A 19,649-nucleotide genomic window follows, 5' to 3' on the forward strand; every position below is an offset into this window, starting at 1 on the left:
CTGTTGCTGCTAAGATTAAAATCTAAGTCTGCAGAGTAAAGAATTGGCCTGAATTTAGAGAAGAAATTTGTGAATGCTTTTGGAATGTGAATTTCTGACTTTTTTTTTCCTTTTAATTCAAGGTAATGAGGTTAAAAGTTGGTAATTACCAAGTGTGAAAACACGAATCCAGATGCCGAAAAAACTGGATAATATTTTTTAAAACGTGTTTTTCCTCCTTGGTATACAGATTTCAAATATCAGCAGTGTTGTGTGTTTGTGCTGTTGCCCACACTGCACTTGAGGGAGTGCATTTCCCTCTGCTGCTGTGGTCTGCATGGGCAAAGGCTTGTTGGTACAGGAGTGTGATGAGGTGACAGGGACAGAGACCTCACACCTCCTGCAGTGGCAGCTCCTGGGTGGCTCCTCAGTGTATTCTGAAAATACAGTGATAAAAAATCTCTACAGGATATTTTGCTTGCTATAATCCTAGTGAAGAGCTGTTCTGAATAGAATTTTTCCAGCTCTTGGAGGTGAGGGCAGTGTGTGACACGTGTGTGTTTTCTGTGGTGCACGCTCCAGTGTGTTCCAGTGGTGCTGCCAAGGTCAATAGTGTAGGGAAGTCTGGCTTTGCTGATGGCTTTATTTTGGAGGCTGTAGAAGGAAGGATATTTTAACAGATTCTGTCATGAAGAACACTTTGCTTTTATTACAAACTTCTGACTTAAACTTCTAAAGTGCTCTCTTTAGCTGAAGCATCTCTGTGTACAGCAAATGAAGTGGTGATGTGTTTCTTGCCCAGCTTTTTTGGAATGAAAGAAAAATTTTCTTTTAAAAGTTTAAAGAAAGAACTCTTCATAAGACCCCTCCCCACTTCCCCCTCTGCCCTTATTTCAGTATTCTTGCTGTCTTCATTTTGAACAATCCTTCTAAATTTAATTCAGAATGTGCTTTATTCTACTTAGATTCTCAAAGTCATTCCCAAATAACCTCTTTCCCATATTTTACTCTAAGTGTAGGGTGCTCTTTCCTGTGGTTTGATTTGGGCAACAAGTGGCCACTTTTCAGTCAACCAGCCATGTAAAATGTTTGATCTTACTGGATTTACATGTGTTTGCACTGACATGACTGTGGGAATTCTTTTTTGGCTGTGAGCTTTAGAAAAAAAAAGTTGTGTAGTCACAGCAAATCTGATGGATTTTTAAAAAAATTCTTATAAATAGGGCCAAAAGATAAATATAATTAATATCTTTTATGACCAAAATATAGTTTAGTAGTTGAAAGCTTTCATTTCTGTTTTGCTATTTTAATGCTTTTACTGTATTTCAAAATCATTTCAACCTGTGAAACAAGATTTTCCATTTCAGGAAGAAGTCAAACCAGATTGTTATGACAACTGCAGAGCGTTGTCAGGATGGGTTTGTGGTGACAAATTCATTGTAATGGTGCTTCCCTCTGAACAATTCCTGTTTTGACACATTGGTATTCTCAAACACTCACTGAAAAACTCCTTGTGCTGGATGGTGCCTGAGAGATCTCATGAGAGGATATGGTTCAAATTACAAATTGTGCTCCACTAAGTTCTATCAAGTGTTCTATAAAATAACACTATTACAGTATTAAAAAGGCTTTAATCAGTTCTGTGGACACGTGATCCAAATGTGTGAAACTGATGAATTTCTTTATTAACACTTAGTCTTGATGTGGAATTGGATGCAGTTTGTTAATATTTTCCTTTCACTTGCTGTATTTGTACACAATTTTTTATCAGAAAGCCAAAGAGCATATCGATTTGTGCAAGGCAAGGACTGGGGATTTAAGAAATTTATCCGAAGAGATTTTTTACTAGATGAAGCTAATGGTCTTCTACCAGATGACAAGCTTACATTATTTTGTGAGGTGGGTATTAATTTTTAAGTAATAAAGTTTTAAACAAAATGTTTCCTGCTCTAATAAATAGAGATTTGTGTTGATTTAAACAGTAACATATTCTAAAATTGTCTTCTGAAAAATATAAACTTGGTAAAATATACATTGCTTTGTTTGTATTGCATTTTATTTTATTTTTTGGTGCTTGTACACTGAGGTATAGAATATTGAATTGATCACTTGTAAACTGCTGGACTTCTCTACGAATTTGCCACAGTTACATCAGAATTGACTGTAGAATTATTTATGCCAGAGGTGGCCAGTGTGTGCTGTCTAGAGACATGCTGTTTTACTGAGGTCACTTTTATTTAAAGAAGTTGTATTTGGAATTAGAGGATTGGTTTTCACTGGATGGAAATGTTCACATACTAGTTCACATTATAAAAGAAAACCCAATTGATTGTCAGAATCTATATTCCTTTAATATCCTAATTGTTTTCTTTAACCAATGATCAGGTCTTTCCAGTAAATTAAACACATCATTTTTTGACTAATTGTTACATTTTGTTTTCTGAGAGAATGCAAGTATTTTGTAGGAGGTGTGCTTGATACTGAAAATTAACATTGAGAGCTGTGCTATAAATTTAACTTCATGGTGTATTGTGGGTCCCTTCTTCTATAATATCATTTATATCCATAACCTGAATTTTCCTATTAAATTTCAGTAAAAAGCTTACTTGGTGTTAAAAATGGAAAGCAGAGAAAGTAGCAGTGTAAGTGGAGTGTATGTTGAATATACATTGGCTGGTTATCTGGGCTGCCATAAAGTGATTAGTGACTTAGGAGGATGATAGATGCTCTAACTGCTAATAAGTTTGCTTTGATCTGTGTATTTACAGGAAATGTGTAAAATTGTCTTGGCAAGATTACAATTTAATTATATGTCATTATGCTGGGTAGGAAGAATAATTGAAATGTGGCCCTTGAGACTAGATATTGCAAATATAGTGCATCTTATTTTCACTTAGACAAGTTAAATTAGCTGCATGATAAATTTGTTATGAATACAATTATTTGGGTGATAAAAGCAGATATAACAAGTGTTTTATGGTTCTGTAAAGATACTTTTGAGTATTTTCTCTTCGTAAGTTGTCCTCTTAATGAACACTTTGATGTAAATGAAAAGCTCTTAAAAGTAGCATTTGGTTTTGGAATAGATTGCTCTCTAATTTTAGAGATTAGGCTTGTTTAAAAAATATAAGTAGAAGAAATACTGGATTTCCACAGAGAAATACTGTTATTTAAATTCTGATGCTAATCACTGAATTTAGCTGTGTTTCCCTATGAAAATATCTTGATGTTTTAATGTGAGTGGCTTTTGTGAAGTGTTGGACCCACCCTGATTATAAATGTCAAAGGAAGTAAAACATTTAGTTGTTCACAGTGAACATGTTAAAATAACTTCTGCCTTGTTTCAGGGTGAAGGGAAAACTTGAAAATCCAAATATTTTAGGAATTTCTTTCTTTGGATGTGTGATACCAGCTCTTCAGCTGTCCTTAGAAATGACAGGTGTTGTTTGAAGGACCTATTTCTATAGACAAGCCTGAAGTTTTTGTCCTTTTAGAACTTTACTGCTAAGCTCTGATTTCCCTGTTTGCCTTCCTACTTGTTTCCTGTTTGGAAAACTGGCTTACCACTTCTTAGCTATTACACTTGGCTTGATAAAACTTGTCAGATGTAGCAGACATTTAGTGAAAGTCTCTGATTACTGACTGTTGGTGGGCCCTTTTTCCTATTGGCTTGCAGGAAAATTATTTGGTTGTCTTGGCAGCAAAGATATTCATTCTGTGTTGCTAAAGATTCTCAAGATCAGCTGGATATGCCCTTGGATGGGACCTGAGGGGCTGTTAAGTTTAATATTTTGTGAAGTCTGGTGCTGCCAGCAGCAATTTGGGATTAAGTACAGCCTCAGTTTTTTGGGCACACTGATCTCTGACTGAATTCTCCTTTTTCATATAATCTGAAAGTACTGAACCCTTGCAGATGTTCCATTTGCTAATGGAATAGAATGTTCTCTGCTTTCACAGATCTCTTACTTGCCTTAGTAGTCCAAGGAATCATTTATATCACCCTTACCATTAGATTACCACAGATGAAAATCCAGAAAATCATGGACATCATCCTTGTTAAGTGTCATCATACAGAACTTGTTCAAGTTGACAAGTTTTCAGTAGTTATATGGGATTAACTTGATTGGATTTCAGCTTTATTTAAATAAATTATAAGCAACAAGAGGATGCACTTGATTTATGGCATGCCTGTTGGACTGAGATATGAAAGGTCAGACCCCTGTAATCCTCTGTATTTAGAATCTTTAAAGGACAATACACTCCAGGTCACTTGGGTGGGGGAGATTTGAATTAAAACTTTGTTGGGGTTATATCTTAAAAAGATGGCCTGTAGCAAATTGTTGTGTTGCCCAGCTCTCAGTATGTATTAGAAACCATTCCAAACCAGAAATCTGGAAGGTCAGAGATCAGGTTAAGTGCACATAAAGAGTGTGTAGGTGACTTTCCCTAGGCATTGTCTGTAGCTAACAGGAGGATGCTGTGTGGACAACTGGGACCATGAACTTTTGAGTCAAGGCTCTGGAAAAGCAGAACTCTCCTCTGGCAACAGAAGATGAGCTTGGCTAAGCTAAAACTTCCTTTGTGTGTATGTATATCTCCTGAAATCACTGTGTCTGTGAAAACTGGGGAATAGCTCTATAGATTTTTTTCAATGTTATAAATGTACAGTCCAACCGTGAAAGGGAAATTTTGCTGTGCTTTGGGTTTCTCCTCTTTTTTTAAGGTGAAAGAATAACAAGGAATTTCTTGTATTCACAAGGGGGTATGAGATGATACAGGGAATTAGGCAGTGATTCAAATCCCCAAGCTGCTGTCATAATTGGATCATCCTCCTCCTCTTCTGGTCTGGAGTTTGGCTTGCAGTGCTCCAACTTTCTGTGAAGCTGAGCTGTGCTGTTTTTGCTTTATGCCAGATTTATTCCAGATGCCTTTGGAAATCAACCAAAGCCCTGATCCTAACAGTATCAGCATTTTCTCTTAAGATCTAATCCTAATTTTCTCTATTTGGGAGATAGAGTGTTCGAGATCTTGTAGTATGGCTTGTTACAGAGGTTTTATTCTCAGGTCTGTGCTCTCAGACAAGAGAAGCAAAACCTGCTGAGCTCTTCTGTTTTCCCAACACACTGAGTAAAAGGACTTAGTGTGTGAAGATAACAGGACAGCAGCACTCCTTGCTGCTTTTTCAGTTCAATTCCTATATGAAAGACTTAAATATGGGGAATAATGGCAGAATATTCACTTAAAGTGCACATATTTCAGTTTTCTTGACTAGTTCTGTACTGAAGTTACATCCTGTTAGAATGCATTTCATTATTGAAGTTACTTACACCTTGTATTTTGAATTTAATGTCTTTTAATCTTGTTTGGAAAACAATTACTTGTGGGTCCTGCCTCATCTGGACTAAGCAAAATGAAATGATGAAGGAGCTGTTACTTGCACTTAGTTTGCATTATCACACTGCAGGTTATGTATAAACTTAACTGTCAGTACAACAAGGGGTATCTTATGGGAAAATTCTACAGATGGAAAAATTCTACAGATTGTTCTTCTGAAACTTTTCTGTGACCATGTGATCCTGATGATCTGTATATAATTTTATATTGTGTATATTTTACTGAGATGGGTGAAGTGTTGACCTGTTAATTTAACTCTGAAATAGCATTAACTTGTTTTTGTTCCCTCTGGTTTTCCAAGAACTGTATCTGTCCTTATTTATGTTGGCATTTCTGTCAGGTGGCATGTGGTATTGTGCTCTCTCTTTTTGTTTTGGTTGGATAAGTACACAATATTAGAGTAAGCCCTGTTTGTTTTATGTTACTTAAAAGTAAACTGTAAAGCATTAATTTATGGTTCTGGCCTAATGCCAGAAGTTTCACTGTTTTTTGCTTTGCTTTGGAATTGTTGGAATTCTAGCAATAGGTACTGTGATTTAATTATTGTTGGCATTCAGTTATGAAGGAGTTGTCTTGCTGTGATTTTCTGTTAGGTAAGCGTGGTCCAAGACTCAGTAAATATATCAGGACAGTCTAATACAAACACTTTGAAGGTACCTGAATGTCGACTAGCAGAAGATTTAGGGAATCTCTGGGAAACAACAAGATTTACAGATTGCAGTTTTTATGTAGGAGGACAAGAATTCAAAGCTCATAAATCTGTCCTTGCAGGTACTTTCTACTTTTGTATTGCTATTATTTTGTAATTTAAATTGCCATAAATTTAAAATTTAATTATATTTAATATTTACTTTTCTTGATGCAGCACGATCTCCAGTTTTTAATGCAATGTTTGAACATGAAATGGAGGAAAGCAAAAAGGTAAGCTTCACTGGAAATGTTACATGTAAATATTTGTACCTTGTGAAAGAGGAAAACATTGCAGAAAACTTGAGGCAGAGCAGATTGAGGAGGATGAGGGTTCTTATGGTGCATGAGGGACAGTTCCTGAATCTGTCCTGGTGAATTCTAAGGGAGTTTGTGTAGAAAGAATGGAGAGGTGCTGGAGGATTTGGATTTTTTCAGGTACTTATATCTGCCCTAGACAGTGTTTTTAAACATTAGCTACTGGTGTAATTGACCTGGTAATCTCTGCCCCCTTTTTGCCTCAGTTTGTATCTTCCTATCAGCTGATAGACTTGACTGAGGTTTTGCTGTAGATATTGAAGTGTTTTTTATGATAACCAAGAAACAAGAGGTGGATTATGACTGGAATTAAGCCCTCAGGCAGTGGAACACCTTTTCATTCACAGCTTCTGCAGGCACTTGACCTGTGTGAGTGTTTTGGATAGATGGTTTCTTAATCAGCAAAGCACTGCTTCTGCTTTTATGCACTTGATGTCTCTCACAGCAAGGAGCTGTTTGTGTCTTTCTTGAAGAATTATCAAAAGTGGGTTGGTTATGGGCAGAATCCATGAAAAGGTGAGGAACTGATCACCTCACAAAAGGGTTATGATAGGTGATCATCATTTGGTGTTGCAAACTGCAGGATGCCACTTGTGTGCACAAACACATCAGGTGAACGTGGTGCTCTGATACAGCTGAGGGTCCCTTTCCTTCCCAGCACCTCTCCAGTTTGGAAACTGTCACAGGTGGAAGTGGAGTATTGGGAGCATTTTATTGGGAGGTTCCTGGTGTGAAAGAAACCCAAACATGTCACAGCTTGAGTAATGTGCCATGCCAGGCCTTTGCCTTCATCAGCAGTGGATCCCTTGTGCAGCCCTCCTCCTAAACACTGACAGCAAACCAGACCATGCACATCTCCTGTGCCCAGGATTTTTATACTCCTTTCAAAAGGCTGGGGTTTGCTTCTATATCCTTGACATCATTTCCCACTTCATTAGTTGCTTGTAGGGGATGCTGTTATAGGATTGGTCAAGCTTGCAGTGCCACTGTTGTATTATGGCAATCTTCAGCTGTGTGATGTCAGTTCAGTGTGTTTGCTTTTTGGATTCTCAGAACAAAACCTGGGCTGTGTTGACTCAGTTTAAGTTGAGCCAAGAATGGCTCAATTTGTTCTGTCTGCTGCTCTGACTTCTCATATTCCAAACACATTGTCTTTGTGTTGGAAGCTCAGAAGCATTTTTTAGTATTCCTGAAACTGTCTTTGAGTTTTATGTACAGTCTGTGTGATAGACTTCAGAGTTAGGCATTTCTGGGAAAAAATTGCAATTATTTTTTTATTGCTGGAGCTTTTCCAGCTGATTTCTACCTAAGTTTTAAGAGGTTTTTTGATTGCTTTTGGCTTAACATCGTTGAATGTTACCTTAAATTTGTAAGGATTTTGTATGATGGATGGTGAATGAAAACTTGTAGCATGCATGCAGTTGATGTTTATTATTCACTTTGAAATTGTAACTAAATTCCAAACACTTTTATTGATTCTTCTTCTTTACCAGAATCGTGTAGAAATAAATGATGTAGACCCTGAAGTTTTTAAAGAAATGATGAGATTCATTTACACAGGAAAAGCACCAAACCTTGAAAAAATGGCTGACAATTTGTTGGCAGCTGCAGACAAAGTAAGTAATTGACTTCAAACTTCCCAAATCTGTTGTTTGCTTGGGGAATGTTGCTTAAAAAAAAATTATTTTCAGATTGTTCAATATATATTTTGCTTTTTTAAAACATGAGGAGCAGTTCTCATTAGAAACAAAGAAAGATAGGAAAGAATAGATTTTTTTAGCAGTATAAGGCTGATAATTCTTTTTTTAAAGAGAGGGGGTTTTAGGTATTTATTTAGTGTCAAATTTTTTTTAGCAACTGGAGACCATTAATATGATTTGGAAAATTCGGTTTTGAATAAAATGTGTACTAGATCTTTGTATTCTTCAAGAAGATTTATTCAAGTTCTTGAATTAACTGTGCTTTCCTAAAGTACTGCTACTTTAGAACTTTCATCTTTTTGTCTTCCCTACAAACCCAATAATTCTAATCTTTCATCTCGTCTTTGTTGGGATCATGTCTACTCTAAAAATTGTTGCTCTTTGAAATACTTTTCCTACTGTGATTTTTGAGATGAAGGGATTTACAGCAGCTTAGCAATTAAGGGGTTTTCTGAATGCTGGCCTTGATTTAGGGCATAATTTATAAATGTAGAGACCATTACAAGGTTGATTATATGAGGTTGACTATTATAAGGTTGATATATATGATTGTCTACAATACCAGAAAATAAAAATAAAACCTATTCAGACTGTGACATCCTTCAAAAAAGCAGCACCGTTTATTAATGCAAAATATAATATGGAAATGCATTTATTTTCCCTCAAATTTCTTGTAGGCCGTATCAATGGTATGATGGAAAATAGGAAATTCAGAGATGGGTTGGGGATTAAGTTAAATTTGTTTTAAACAATGTAGTTGATGAAACTCCATTGTATCATTTCTTGCCCCTCACTCAGAGATGTGAACCTGTTCAATGCTGATTTGGCTCATGGCTCCTCCTCCCTTACCAAGCAGAAGTGAAATGAAAACTTTTGAATGAGTTATTTTTGTTGTTTGATAAAAACTCTGTCAGCAAGGTCTTTAATGAGTTTGTGCCAAGCCTAATGCCTGTGTTCCACTTGAGAACTGTCCAGTGCAGCACATTGTGCTGTGCAGTACCCCTGGGGAAGCAGTTTGATGTTAAACTTGGGAAGCACCAAGCCTGGCTGGAAGTGTCTGAAGAACTGTAGAGATGAGGATAGAGGGAATGAGTTTGGGGAATGATTAGTGCAGTTTTTCTCTCTCTCCAGTATGCACTGGAACGGCTGAAGGTGATGTGTGAGGAAGCACTCTGTAGTAACCTCTCGGTAGAAAATGTTGCTGACATTCTTATCCTCGCAGATTTGCACAGCGCTGAACAGCTAAAAGCACAAGCAATAGACTTTATTAACAGGCAAGTAATACTTGGATTACTTACTAAATATGTTTGTCTTTATATTTGGTGTACTTTCTCAATATTAGCACACTTCTCTCTTGCAGGTGCAGTGTTCTTAGACAACTTGGGTGTAAAGATGGGAAAAACTGGAATAGCAAGTAAGTTTCCCTGCCCCACGATGTTCTGTACAAACACTGCTAAGTAGACTGCAGATCTTAAGAACTGTTGCTTCATTTCCACACTACTGAGGCCTGTCACTGACTGTAAGTAAAGTAGGATTCAGCAGATGCTACCCCAGTTATGATTGTGACTCCCCCTTTAAATGACAGGGATTGTTAGCTGTTCTCCAGTGTGAGATCCTAACAATAGCTGGTTTTCATTCCCTCTCCCAGGGGCATAGTGCTGTGAGATGATGGAAGCAGCCTTTATAGAGAAAACCATTCTCATGAGTACCCAGCTCTGTGCCTGGAGGAGTGATAACCCCAGTGTGGTTTTGAGACTTGCTTGGGTCAGTCTGAGCCTGCAGTATTTCCACAGAAAGGAGGGCAGTTGCTCTCTTTGCCTTTGGGGACGTGTTTGTGCACCTTCCCACATGTCATGTCAGCACAAGTGCTCTGGAGGCCACACAACTCGTCAGTCAGGTCCCTCTGACTCTGAGGGCTCCTGCCTACACTGGAAATAGGTTGAGACTGTGTGGCTCAGGCTCTGGATTGCAGCAGCTCCAGTGAATCACAGAGTGGAAGACAGCCAGCTGCAGAATAGCTGGCAGTAGGCTCAAACAGTGTAAGGGCAGTGCAGCACTTATTTCTTACCATCAGAATCTCCAGAGAGCTTAAAGGCTGTGTTGCACCACTTAGCTTAAACTGTTATTTCTCCTTGAAACAAAAAAGGCTTCACAGGCATGATGATTGAGCATGATGTGGAAAGGCAGTGGGTGGTGAAAGGTAAATAGTAAAATTTCAGTAATAGAGATAAGTCAGTATTTCTTCTCAAGTGATTTGGAAGTTCCAAAACTTGAATGTTTGCTAGTTAACATGCTGGTCATCTTTGCTTCAGCTAAAACATCTGCAGGAATTCAGGGAAATAATAGGAGAGGGCCTGGCTTAATTTACTGACTCTGGGCACCAGGGAGTCTGAACTTTAGTATTGTTTCTCAAGGCCTTTACCTTCACTGACTTGCAGCAGCAGATTAAAGGCTTGCATTAGAAAACTACCAAAGATTAGAGATCATGTGGTGTAGAGGTCAGCTGATAACTTCATGCTTGATAATGTTCCTGAAACAGTGTGAGGGTGCTCACAAAAGGTTTGTGAAAATGCAGAGCAATGGGAACTTGGGATTGATGCATATTAGTTCCAAATTTATCCTGTGTCAGTGTGACATGCAACCCAACCAATATAATATTCTTCATGTGCAAGTGAATTTTTTGCTTTTTTTCCTATTATTTAACCAAAAAGTAAATACATACATTGTGTAAATATGTAGTTTTTTATCTCCTGGGTGTCTGTGTGATACTTGCTGAAATCTGTTGTTACTTTTGTGTTAGGTAAAAATCAACAGTGGCATTGAAAGCTATTTTGAATGTGGCCCATCATCTACACTGACAAAAGAGTGAATGTTCTCAAAATGAGACTGAGACTGCAGGCTCCCAGTGAAGGGGTCTGGAGCCAGCCAGCTAATCTGCCTTCATGGCTCTTTCTAGGAGATGAACTGCATCATTTTTGAGGCAGTTTCAGCTGATTCATCTTGTCATCCTTCTCTCTCCCCAAATTGAGCATGATCTTTTATGTAATGAGATCATCGTGTCTTCCCTTGCTTTTCGTCTCTGCACTAGACCTCATTTTCTTCCTAGTTTTCCTCTTTATTGTTTCTCATGAGCAATTTCAAGGTGGTTATTCTGACACAGTTCTCTAGCTGAGGTCTGGCTGGTACTGAGTAGAGCAGAACAAGTACCTTTTGTCCCACATCTGATTATATTTCCATACCCAAATTGCAAATTGCTGCTTCTCTCTGTTGGCACCCTCCCTGGCATCCACGGTCTGTCCCACAATATTTCACTGCAGCACTTCTGCCTTGCCTGCTCTTCTCCGCTGTGCATTTGGTTTGTAAAATGGTGTGACTGTTCTTAATGCTTCTGTTTTCAGCCAAGCAACAGACATTATGGAAACTGCAGGCTGGAAGTCCATGATCCACTCCCACCCTCACTTAGTAGCCGAGGCCTTTCGCGCTCTGGCGTCTGCACAGTGTCCACAGTTTGGCATTCCACGCAAACGGCTAAAACAGTCCTGAAATCTTCCATGAACTCTAGAGAAATTGGACTGACTCCACTCCTCCTTGTCCAGAGGTGTTTTCACAAACCATAACAAGAGTTTTTGTTATCCTTGTCCACAGAACAGAAGCTGAAAAAGCCTATTGTTTGCTTTTCAGATGGATAATTTATGGTTTAATCCTCAGCTTTAAATTAGACTGATTACTCTAATTCACTGAAAGGCCTTAAATTATCTTCAATGACTCTCTAGTCCATATAGTCTAATGTATCTTGATTTTTTTATTATTATTTTTTAACGTGCCTTGTCTTTTTGACTAGGCTCTGCAGGATTGCACTAGCTCCATAATGCAGTAAAGTTGATAACTGAAGATTAATTTTTGAAAGGGATCTTCCATTATTTTCAGAAGAAAAAAGAAAAAGATTATAGTTTGGTCCTGTGCTAACTGGAAGGTTTTGGCTGGCCTCTCATTAAAAGCACTTGGACCAGAGGCACATCATGTACCCTAGGCAAGTGCTAAATATAGGGAGAGCCTGTTTGCCTTCAGCAAATGCCCACAGGCTATTTATGGCAATATACTGCTTTGAACATAATTTATTTTTCATTGTGGGGGCAAATATGCAATGGTTTGGCCCAAAAATGTATTTTCATTACAGTTTGTAATGCTTCTTGTGTGTGTGTCAAAGCTGTCCAAGCAGTGAAGAGAAACACAGAATAAATCTTTTGCTTGTGTTTCTTTACGGTCCATCATTAGTTTACATTTAATGCAGAACTGAACGAGAGGTAAAAGTGCTCAATGTGAAAAGGAATGGTGTTGTATATGGAATAAATATATCCCAGTGTATGGTTGCATAGAAAAGTCAAGGATGCATAGAATGACCAAATGTAAATTGAGGAAATGGGCCAAATGGATTTTGAATATGCACTTTTAATGTGTAACTTTTGTATGTTGTGTGGTACATATATATTTTGCTTTTGATGAATTAATGAGGTACAGGTAATTGTGGCTTAACTTTTTAGATACATTTTAAGATGCCCACAGCCACATGGGATTTAGTTTTGTTAGAAAAGAAAGGCATGTCTTTTTAAGACTCGATTGAAGGTGGCTATTGCGAGCTTTCATATTTAAGTAACAAAATATTTTCGCTTATTTGAAAAAGGCATGTGAATGGTAAAAACTTTGAGGGGATTTTTCCCATCTTGACGTACATGCATGGCTCCCACAAACACCTGGGGAGGCTGTGCACACATCCAGAAGTATTTCCCTGAAATGTCAGATGGTATCTACAAGCAGATACTTGCTCAGTCTTGCATTTCAGTTATTGTACTAGCATTGTGGATGGTATTGAAATTCTGCATAATGTGGATGGTATTGAAATTCTGCATAATGTGAAAAGGATGAAACATTTGTAAACTGCTTGTCATGGGCCAGTTCTTTACTATATGAACCTTAGCTTTAATATCAACATCCTCAGTGTTTGATAGCTTTGTTTACAATTGGGAGGAAAAGTCTGCAGTAGTGCACACTCTAAATGTTCCCTGAGTTATTGCATTGAGTTTACTGTAATAGTGATAATATGCTGTATTTCTTTTTTTGGGGGGAAGATTGGGTTTTACAGTGGGGAATGGGAGGAGATCTCACCTAATTTATAAACAACTTCGTGTAAGGGTTTGAGTTTGCCTATTAAAAAAAGTCGTGCAGGGAAGAGAGAGGAAGAATTTCAGATTGTTTCTCCATCCTCATTTCATTGAGATTCATCTGACTTGCTCTGAATGAAATTTTTAGAGGAAAGAATATTTAATTTTATACTTTGGCATCTAGTAAGCCACTTACAAAGGTAAATTGGAAAAAAATGCCCAGTCAAATTTTGAAAACTAAAACCTCTAAACATGAATTTTTTCCTACCCTCTAGCTAAATCTTTATGATGGCTAAAGTGTAAAATCGGAAATTTTAATAATACACAAGGCATCAAATTATATATATATATACACAGAGATTTATCAGTTTTTAAATATTTATGTAAGATAAGGTCTCACGAGCATTCTTCACAACAGGAAGTGAAGGTGTTTATTCCAAAATCCTGTTTTTGCTGCACTGTGTAACGTGTTGGGACTACAGCTCCTCATCCTCATCACTGTAAAGCTCACAGCGCTCACGTGCAAAGTGACTTGAATATTTAATGCTGTAATGATTGCCCAGGTCAGCCTGTTCTAAAGTAACAACTTAGAGTAATCAGATGGAAAGCTTAAGGATTTCTAGGATTTTTTTTTTTCCAAGCCTAATAGCACACTTTGTACCAAAAAATGTCAGACACTGTGCTGTGATTGTCTGCATCATAGAGTGTCCCCTGCTCGAAGCAGGCAGTGTGAACTGTGAGTTACACCCACAGGAAAGAGCCCTCTGCCGATCCATCTGTTCAGATTGGACTTTATTTATTTATGTTTTCAGGTTCTGACAGATCTTGAGAAAAAGGTAAAGCAGTTGCTGTATTCTTAAGTGAGTGCACTAATTATTCACCTCTTTAATTACCTACATGCAGTGTTCTCACTGGAACGGGACGTTGATAATTGCAACCTTCCCCTCTGGATTCAGTAACTCGGTTTCATTCCCCACGTCTCAAGAAGTTGCCCTTAAAGCCTCAGTTGGAAGTGCAGCAGATCAGGAATAATCAGTGGTCAGGTTTTTCCAGGCTGACATCCTGGGGTTTTTTCCTGGTTTTCCCTCCAGGTTAGGAATATGCCTATGTATGAAGGTGCCATGTTTTGGCTTGCCAACACTACTCTCTCATAGATGTGAACCACCACTTCTGTGCTTTTCTGGGGAGAACCCTGCATGTGTCCTGTGTGTGTGCGTGTGTGTGTGTGTGACTGTGTGGTGTTTTTTGTCAAGGGTGACTTTCTAAAAATAAGGACTCAATTTGCTGTTAAAATGCTATTATGTATTATATATATATTTTTTTCTCCATTCAGACCTCTCCTAAGGAGATGCTTTGGGTGGAAGTTGCTTCAATAAATAATCCTTATTTCCTAGTCCATTTACTGCATGCAGAAGTATGAACACATTGTGCCTTTATAGGAAACTTGGAATGAAGGGATGATTTAACAGGGTGCAAGGTCTTTGTAAAACCTATTTTTAAAGGTGAAGAATACTACTCTTTGGTACACACCTGAGATGGAAAAGTTCAAATTGCATTTGACCTCTGTTGCATGTTGATTCTTGCTTCCTAAATTCAATTTCACCGAGGTACAAACTACACAAACAAGTGGAATAAGTATTACAGATACAAGTTGAGTAATGGTATATTTTTGTGAAATTGTGATAATATTTGCTGTTACAAGATAAGTGTATGTCAAAATGTGATAATCATGGACACAAGGTTACTCTAGTTCTGATGTTTTTCTACACATTGAGTATTTAGTATAAAATTCACCTTTGCACAGGAGATCAGTAGAGGACCTACATGGAGACTGTGTTCCTTTTAAATCCTCACAGCAAGGCTTCTCCTTTGAGAGAATGAAAGCCATGTGCAGTATTTGAAACTGTGTTTCATAGAAGGCAGTGAATTGCAAATGTGAGGTACTGCTACCTGAAATGTTGTCAAATTTTGTTCAATTTTACAGCTGATTAAAATTCCTAAGCTTAATTGCTTTTTTTTTCTTTGTAATTGACAAATGGAATGTTACCTGTCCTCTGTCTGTTGTCAGTAGTGTATTTAGTGCAGAGCTTAGCTCCTTAGCTAGCCAAGACTCTTAGTCTCATATCCTGGCTTCTGCTTACAGTAAATGGACTATGTTTGTAAAGGGAATTCACTATTTCAAGTGTTTTGCAAGGAACTTCACTGTATTTGTAACCTGGTTTTTGAAGGCTTAAGATCAATGAGTCCTATTTTAGAAGTTAAACCAGTGAAATGACTTGGACCTGTTTTGGGGTGGAAATGATAAAGAGAATTCAGATATGTAAACAGTCATATCAAACCATCCAGCCTTTTTTTATCAGCTGATGTTAATGGTGAAATACTTTTTGTACCTTGTTGCTGAAAATATTTTTGCGTTTCAGCACATCAAGTTACAATAAAGTTGTTACTTATACAGAGTGTGTCTGTCTTTATTTGTTGTCTGTACCTGCGTTTGTTCCCAATAGCTGCCTTTGCTTTGAGAAAGATATTTTGTCAGCACTGTCAGTTTAGTGTCAAATATGGTGCTGTTCTTTTGGAAACCTCTTTTGGGTAGGATCATCTTGCAGCCTTGCTCTGATCTCCATGAACTTGGGTTATTTTTCTGTTTTGACACCTTAAAGCTCTGGACAGCTGAACTTTCCCACCTGGGAAGTGTCTCCCTTAGCACAGACTCTCAGGGCTGGTGGGAACAAGGGTTGATGCTATGGTGGTAAAGATGGGATTGGTGGGTTTGAAATCTGCTTTCTTCTTCCACTCACCGTCCAAAACCATCATCCTTTGTCCTGCCAAAAAGAACAGGCTGCTGATGAGCCCATCCAGCAGGAATGCTGTTGGCATTTGTTGCAGGAGAAGTGGTGTGGAAGAGGAGGAGTGGTATGTAAGAGGTTTCATGTGGTTATAAATATTTGCAGTGATATGTGGCACCGTTGATATGTGACTTTGGACACTCTGAACTCCTGACAATGATGATGTCAAGGTGAGTTATTTTATAAAAAGTGTGTGTCTGGGTAGGTAAATGCAAAATTCTCCAGGTGTGCTTAAAACAAAAAAATTCATCCCTTAATTGACTCCACAGTGATCCAGGCTAATGTTCCTCATGGGGTTGTATCAATAATGGCACAACATCCCCACAGAGAGTTCAGTAACCTCTGAGGGGAACAGGACTGGTTACCTCTGAGTGGTATCAGAATTATTTATACAATCCAGATGTCTGACCTGAGCTTCAAATTCCAGATAAACAAAGAATATTAAACTTCATTATTTCTTTATTTAGAGGGCTATATTTTTATCCTTTCTGAAGATGGTTTTCCTCCCAGTTGTTAATCTTGTCGTCATAAAAAAATTTGTTATTCAGTAAAATTGATTCAAAGAGCATTGATTTTTAAAAACCACCTGTTTTCTTTCTATAGCAAATTGCATTTGTTTGTGTGGAAACTGAGCACATGAAGAAAGCTTTTTCTTCTTTTAAGTTGAATATTGTGGAAAGTATTTTACAGTGTTGGTCCAGTCCTGTGTATATCCTCTTTCTTTGAAAGAGGGAAGCTCAAATATTGATTCTCAATTGGTGATAGAGGCTGAGGGGTGAAACCCATCTCTTGCTGTACAGAATTGCCTGTCCTGCCCTGTGCTGAAGGGATGGTTTGATGTTGAAGTATTTGAGTGCAGCCTGAGCAGTCAGGTGAGAAATTAAAGTTGATTAAAGTGAGTCTTTGTGCCACTACTCCAAACTTCATAGTATTAATGGTTTTCTGTGTCTTAGATGGCTTCAGTTACAATTACTATTCTTTCCACTACAAATTTTACTTGCCACATTTATTAAGTAAATTAGATTAAAGATGCAGCTGCTTCCATTACACACAAATAGCTTTGCACTTAACATTGTGATAGTGTGCTAACAGAGGAAATGCTATTAATTGCCACTTAAAATTAGTCTTGAACAGTTTATTTTTCTGCAGACATCTTGGCAATTTTCCAATAGAACTTGTTTCTTGTTATCAATTTTGAAGATTCCTTCTTTGTACTCTCAGAGAAAGTTGGAAAAAATACAAGGAGTCGGGTGAAGGATTTCAGATGTGAGATGCAAAGGATTTGCTTTTTCCATTACAAGCACTGCACCAAGGGAAAAAACCCATCCCAGGCTCAGCTGAGAGAGTTCTTGAGTGCTTTGGAATGGCATTCCAGGGGGTGTCAGTAAGTTTTATTTTAACAGCATGTGAAGCTGGTGCTCTAAGTGTAAAATTGGGCTTCTTGTGAGTCAAGTATGAAGAACAGAAACAAGCTTGTGATTTTGAGACTCAGGAAGAAAAAACAACTTTGCAGAGTTTGCATGGCCTTGGCTTATAGAGAAAGCACCAGGAGTGTTTTGAGCTCTTGGTTCCAGTGTTCTGAAGGAGCAGTACCTGGTGATCATCATCCTGTCAGGCAGGGAGCTGGGCCTTCTTTGAAAGCGTTTCCTGACACCAACATTTTTGCCTTGCAGAGCTTGGAGCATAGCAATATTTTGGTGCAGGTACTGTGTTTCAATCAAGGGTAGGTGTATAATGAGTGGAAATCTCTGCTTTGCCCAACTTATGCATGTTTCATGCGTTGGCAGTGATAGTCATGCAGAAAATAAATTACACCACGTCAGGCTTGGTGCTGCTGATCAGAATGGAGACAACTGCTGCTGCATTTTAAGCAGTCACAGTTTTTGGCTTCCCACGTTTCTCCCTGCACAGTTGACTGAGCCATTTCTGTTAAAAAAGGTAAATTCTGAAGAGTATGCAAAAAACATTCTAATAGGATGAAATCTTAAAGCATAGAAGCTCTAGCTCCAGTCTGACCTATTTTAACCTTAATTGCCACATAAACTATTTATATTTTCCATTTTTAAGTTGGTGAGTTTTCAGTAAGCTTTGAAATAAATTTTATGTATTATGTGCCCAATTTTCTAACCCAGCTGTGTTTATTGAGTCTTGAAAGTTTAAAACAAACCACCTACTTGCTACTGAAGTGTACAACTAAAATGTTTGCCTCCAGCAAAGACTTAATCTCGCCTCTTGTCCTTGTGCCATGCCCAGATTAGGAGCTGTGGTGGTGTTTGTAAAGCCCACACCATATGTTTTTAAATGGAGAAAAAAAATGTCAATTAAATGGTGCATCTTGTCCCTGTCACCTCTTGCAGGTGGGCTGCCCTTGTCAGACACACACACAGGGAGTTCTTGCACTGCCAAGCCCTCGTTCCTCCCTCACAGCAGCACTGGGGCTTTTTGTGCTGCATCAAGAGTTTGTACCAGCTCAACCCAAATGGGGAGGATTATTGCAGGACCACAGATAGAAAGACATAAAATATTTGTATATTTATTGGCTGTTCTGGTCAAGATGAATTTGAGGCGTGGGTATGGGGCAGGGTGGATGTTTTTTGAATGCAGCTTTTTCTTTAAATGCCTTGCTGATCATCTCTTTTAGGTTTTTTGAATGTGTGCTGGCACCTCTCAAATAATGTGAATAAATACAAAATACCTAGTGAACCTGCAAATGCTTTATAGTGAAATTTGAGCAAGTTCAATTTTGCTGATTTAAAGAAATGGAGATGCAAATTGCCTTGTGAAGGTGCCTTCTAGCAGAAAATGTCAGATGTGGTTAATCTCAGAACAAACTATAAAAGGGGTTAAATTGTGTACTAGATTAGGAAAATACTCAGTATTTTACCAGTGGTGCTAGAATAGCAGGCATCTACTTCTGACAAGCTGACAGAGCAGAGAATTGAAACTTAATGAATCTTAATGCTTTCTGTCATGTACTTCAATTTTCTCAAATTATTTCTCCAATTAGTTCTAGTCTTTGTGAAGGAATGATTAATGATAATTAATACATTCTTATAATTTGCATATTCAATCTCCAGTGTTTCTAAAAAAATACAGATTTGTGTATGTGAGCAAGGCTGGTTTGTCTGTTATTTCTTTGGGGTGCTGGTGTTTTTCAGATTTTCAGCTTTGTATTTCCAGTTGAACAGGGAGAATAAGATGGATGCATTAGGGAGTTTAATATGGTCTCTCCAAATAAATAATTTGGACATAACCCAAGGCTTCAGTCTTTCCTGTAAAGATGTTTTCTCTTCAGTGGATAGGTGGGGAATGTTGGGGTACAAAGTTATTGTCAGCAGCTCAGCTCATCCTGCATCAGCTTTGGGAAATATTTACAGCTGCAATTTGGCAAAACTGGGTGAATCCTGGAGGGCACCTGCTCTTTAGAGGTTGGTTTTGGTTTGTTTATTTTATTTTTAGAGTGTCTATATGCCTCCTTTATATGGTCATTAATTTTGTTTTGCCCTTGACATGTGCATATGGAGGGATTTATCCAAATAAATAACCATATGAATGTTGTGTTTAAA

The 19,649-nt window shown here is 38.0% G+C and overlaps 1 protein-coding gene across 2 annotated transcripts in view; it reads left to right on the forward strand.

Moving 5' to 3' along the window:
- SPOPL (speckle type BTB/POZ protein like) overlaps positions 1 to 15,689 on the forward strand; it is a 33,278-nt gene extending 17,589 nt beyond the window's left edge. The window contains exons 5-11 of one of the 2 annotated variants that reach the window (XR_011680425.1): positions 1,751 to 1,878; positions 5,967 to 6,144; positions 6,239 to 6,294; positions 7,872 to 7,994; positions 9,210 to 9,352; positions 9,439 to 9,597; positions 11,477 to 11,616. Coding sequence is in view for 1 of the 2 variants with exons in the window: in XM_071435452.1 (XP_071291553.1) it covers positions 1,751 to 1,878; positions 5,967 to 6,144; positions 6,239 to 6,294; positions 7,872 to 7,994; positions 9,210 to 9,352; positions 9,439 to 9,492; positions 11,477 to 11,621 (827 nt within the window). In the remaining variant the exon portion in view is untranslated. Of the gene's footprint in view, positions 1 to 1,750; positions 1,879 to 5,966; positions 6,145 to 6,238; positions 6,295 to 7,871; positions 7,995 to 9,209; positions 9,353 to 9,438; positions 9,598 to 11,476 lie in introns of both variants that reach the window. The other variant, XM_071435452.1, reaches the window with a different exon arrangement.
- Positions 15,690 to 19,649: the final 3,960 nt, after the last annotated feature.

Source organism: Agelaius tricolor, unplaced genomic scaffold (genome assembly GCF_023055355.1).
Source record: "Agelaius tricolor isolate 1412-34295 unplaced genomic scaffold, bAgeTri1.0.p SCAF_10, whole genome shotgun sequence".
Taxonomy (NCBI): Eukaryota; Metazoa; Chordata; class Aves; order Passeriformes; family Icteridae; genus Agelaius; species Agelaius tricolor.